The sequence below is a fragment of the Aptenodytes forsteri genome, unplaced genomic scaffold (assembly GCF_000699145.1).
Source record: "Aptenodytes forsteri isolate BGI_AS27 unplaced genomic scaffold, ASM69914v1 Scaffold35, whole genome shotgun sequence".
Lineage (NCBI taxonomy): Eukaryota > Metazoa > Chordata > Aves > Sphenisciformes > Spheniscidae > Aptenodytes > Aptenodytes forsteri.
The window spans coordinates 3,160,488-3,163,389 of NW_008795334.1; the positions used below are offsets into that span (position 1 = coordinate 3,160,488).

At 45.1% G+C, this 2,902-nt stretch overlaps 1 protein-coding gene across 1 annotated transcript in view; it reads left to right on the forward strand.

The window, feature by feature from the left end:
• RELL1 (RELT like 1) overlaps window positions 1-2,902 on the forward strand; it is a 54,853-nt gene that overhangs the window by 2,288 nt on the left and 49,663 nt on the right. The window contains exons 2-3 of the mRNA XM_009280159.2: window positions 851-881; window positions 1,631-1,843. Coding sequence (XP_009278434.2) covers window positions 851-881; window positions 1,631-1,843 — 244 coding nt within the window. The remainder of the gene's footprint in view (window positions 1-850; window positions 882-1,630; window positions 1,844-2,902) is intronic.

Genomic DNA, 2,902 nt, shown 5'->3' on the forward strand with positions numbered 1-2,902 from the left:
GGCTCCCCCCGGGGCAAATGCAAGTACCCGGCAAGCGGAGGGGTGCTGCACCTGCCAGCAAGGGAGGAGCCCCGAGGGGGGCGATTTCTTTATAGTCAATATAAATGAGGGGTGATCGCTGAGGAGCCCTGATTTATAAGCAACATACAGGCATGAAGTCACCTACTTAAAGCATTAGATGCGTATGTGGCATCTTTACTGACTTTTTACTGACTGTAACGTGATAGCGTGGAAGGGACAAAGGACCCAAGAAAAGTTTTTAGCCGTGTCTGGTTTTGGACATCCTAATAACAGTGTAGCCAATCCTTCCCATAATAAAAATATGAACAAATTGCATTCACCTGGAGGAAAAGAAGGAAACAGCCTGGAGAAATCCAGTTTCCAGCTTTCCTCCTCCGTTGCTGTATCCCGTACGCTCCAGAACAAGCTGGAATTCTGCACAAGCCAAGCGGCGTGCAAGGGGCAATATTTTAGTGAATTGACTTATAACTGTTTTTTAGTGTTTAGTCTCAAACTTCAGAACTTCATGTGACTTCTGTTTCTCTTTTAATTGCCCACCAGTCAACCATAGGAAGTTCTTTATGGAAGTCACAGTCAGAGCGCTCCACTTCTGCTAACTGAGCGAGCACCCCGCAGCCTGGCCTCACATCATAGCCCCTTCAGAGGGGTTAGCCAGGTGAATCCTGGAGGATTCCTATTCAGTGCTGTGAGAAGCTGGCTAACTCCATTCCCACTACTGGGGGCTAAAAATCCTATTCCTAAAAAGAGCTTGTTCAGAATGTGTTATTCATGTTGACGAATGCTTTTTGTTTATTTGTGAATAAATTTTCTCTATATTACACCCTTTCAGGTTGGAGCTGCTCATTGTTACCAGCTGAAATGTATTATTTCTACGTGTTACCATTTATACGCTAAACCACATATTAATGGCATGTATGACTGATTAGAGTCATGTCATGAGTACTAACTGGGTAAATTTTCATAGAAATAATGACTTGTACAGATATTTGGAAACCTTTCAAAGTTCGTTAATATGTTACCAGAATGCATGTGAACAACAGAAATGCTACACATCGCTTGCAAAGATGTTAACGAATATCCTTCTGCACCACTGATCAGTGAAAATAACAGTTAAGATAGCCTTTTGGAAAAACTCTGAGATGAAAGATCAGTGGAACCAAAGAGTAAGGAAAGCAAACAAAAATACGTTGTTTGGCTGCTTTTGGAATCATCTATCTTCTCTCCCCTAGTGCTTTGGTAATGATCCTTCAGCAGCGGCTCCTCTGGCCTCTGGCTGAACACAGATCTGCTCTCAGCTGCAAAATAGAACAAAAAATTGGTAACTGAATTTCACTCAGGAAAATTGATTGTGTTCCTCTGGCCAGAATTAAAGACTAGTTAATACTGCATTGATTGAATAATTATTATAGCTTATAGCATAGTGTCTTCAAGAGAAGCCTGAGTTGCCAAGCCGTTGCTCCGTCTAAACAGTTCCTATAACTTAGCCGGGTTTTGGCTGGAATCCCCTGAAGATGCCACGATAAGCCCCTTCAGCCAGTTTGATTTCTCCCAATTTTTTGGGCAGAAGTATAGTCCAGAGAACATTGAACTCTTTTTCTTGCATAACAAGATACCTGGCATCAGCCTCCCAAAGGACGAAGGGAAAACAGCGGTCTGATTTCTCTGGAGTTTCAGGGACAAGGCGCTCACTGTTCAGAGCTTTTCCCTACATTTTGTCAACCTCTGTCTGAATCTGAGCTGGACCAGGTGCTGCATAACTGCAGAGAGTATGCTGTAGGGAGCGATTGGGATTTCCCTGCTCAAATCTGCAGTACAGGCCAAGGTAAGGGGAAAATCCCTGGGTATAGTATACACGCAGAGTATGTATCGCAGGCATACTGAGGCTGCTGAGCCATGCGAAGGTGGCGTACAGGAGGAGCAGACACCCTGGAGCCAGCAGAGTGACTTGCCAGTGTTGCCAAGTCCTGAATCTGAACTCCCGTGAGGGATGTAGCTATCCGGGCACTTTCCAACAGTGTTTCAGTGGGAACAATCTGAGCATCCCCCTTTGCCCCATGTTTAAAGGATGAGGCAAATGAGGAAGGGGCTGCCCTTGTGGAAATGTCACTGAACTTCTGCTATGCTTCTCAAAGGCAGGAGAGAAGTATCCGCAGAAAAACCCCAGCATTTGCGTAAGTGAAGAATAATACAGCCACTAGGACGTTGACTATGCAAAGCACTCTGACAAAGTATCACCATTGACTCAACTGAAGGAGTGGTGGTAGGCAGGAACAGGTCCGTGGAGCATTTCCTCCTTCTCCTGAGTGCCGCAGGTTGACTATAAATCAAACAGGTTTTCTTCAAGATGGAGGAAAATGGTCATCAGGATCCATCACATAGCATAGGCTCAGCTGTGTCACTGAAAACCCGTTTGAAAGCCCTCATCTAATACCTTCTGGGACTGCTCTGAACAGAACCACGCAACTTGCAAAGTGCCACAGTCATAAAAACTTCATGATCTAATGGGACTAAGAGAGGCTGAAAAAGGAAGAGCAGCCAACTGCCGCCTGCAGTTGCTCCTATGATTAACATAATTTTCATGCAATCAATACACTGAAATAATTTCAAAATACCAGATAATCTAACAATTAGATCCTTCCTAGTGACTCTTTGACCACCCAACCAGGATGAAGGGGTGGATGAAGCGTTCTACAAGCGGCTGGCAGAAGTCTCACAATCACTAGCCCTTGTTCTCGTGGGGGACTTCAACTTCCCAGACATCTGCTGGAAATACAACATGGCAGAGAGGAAACAGTCTAGGAGGTTCCTGGAGTGTGTGGAAGACAACTTCCTGACACAGCTGGTAAGTGAGCCTACCAGGGGAGGTGCCTCGCTCGACCTG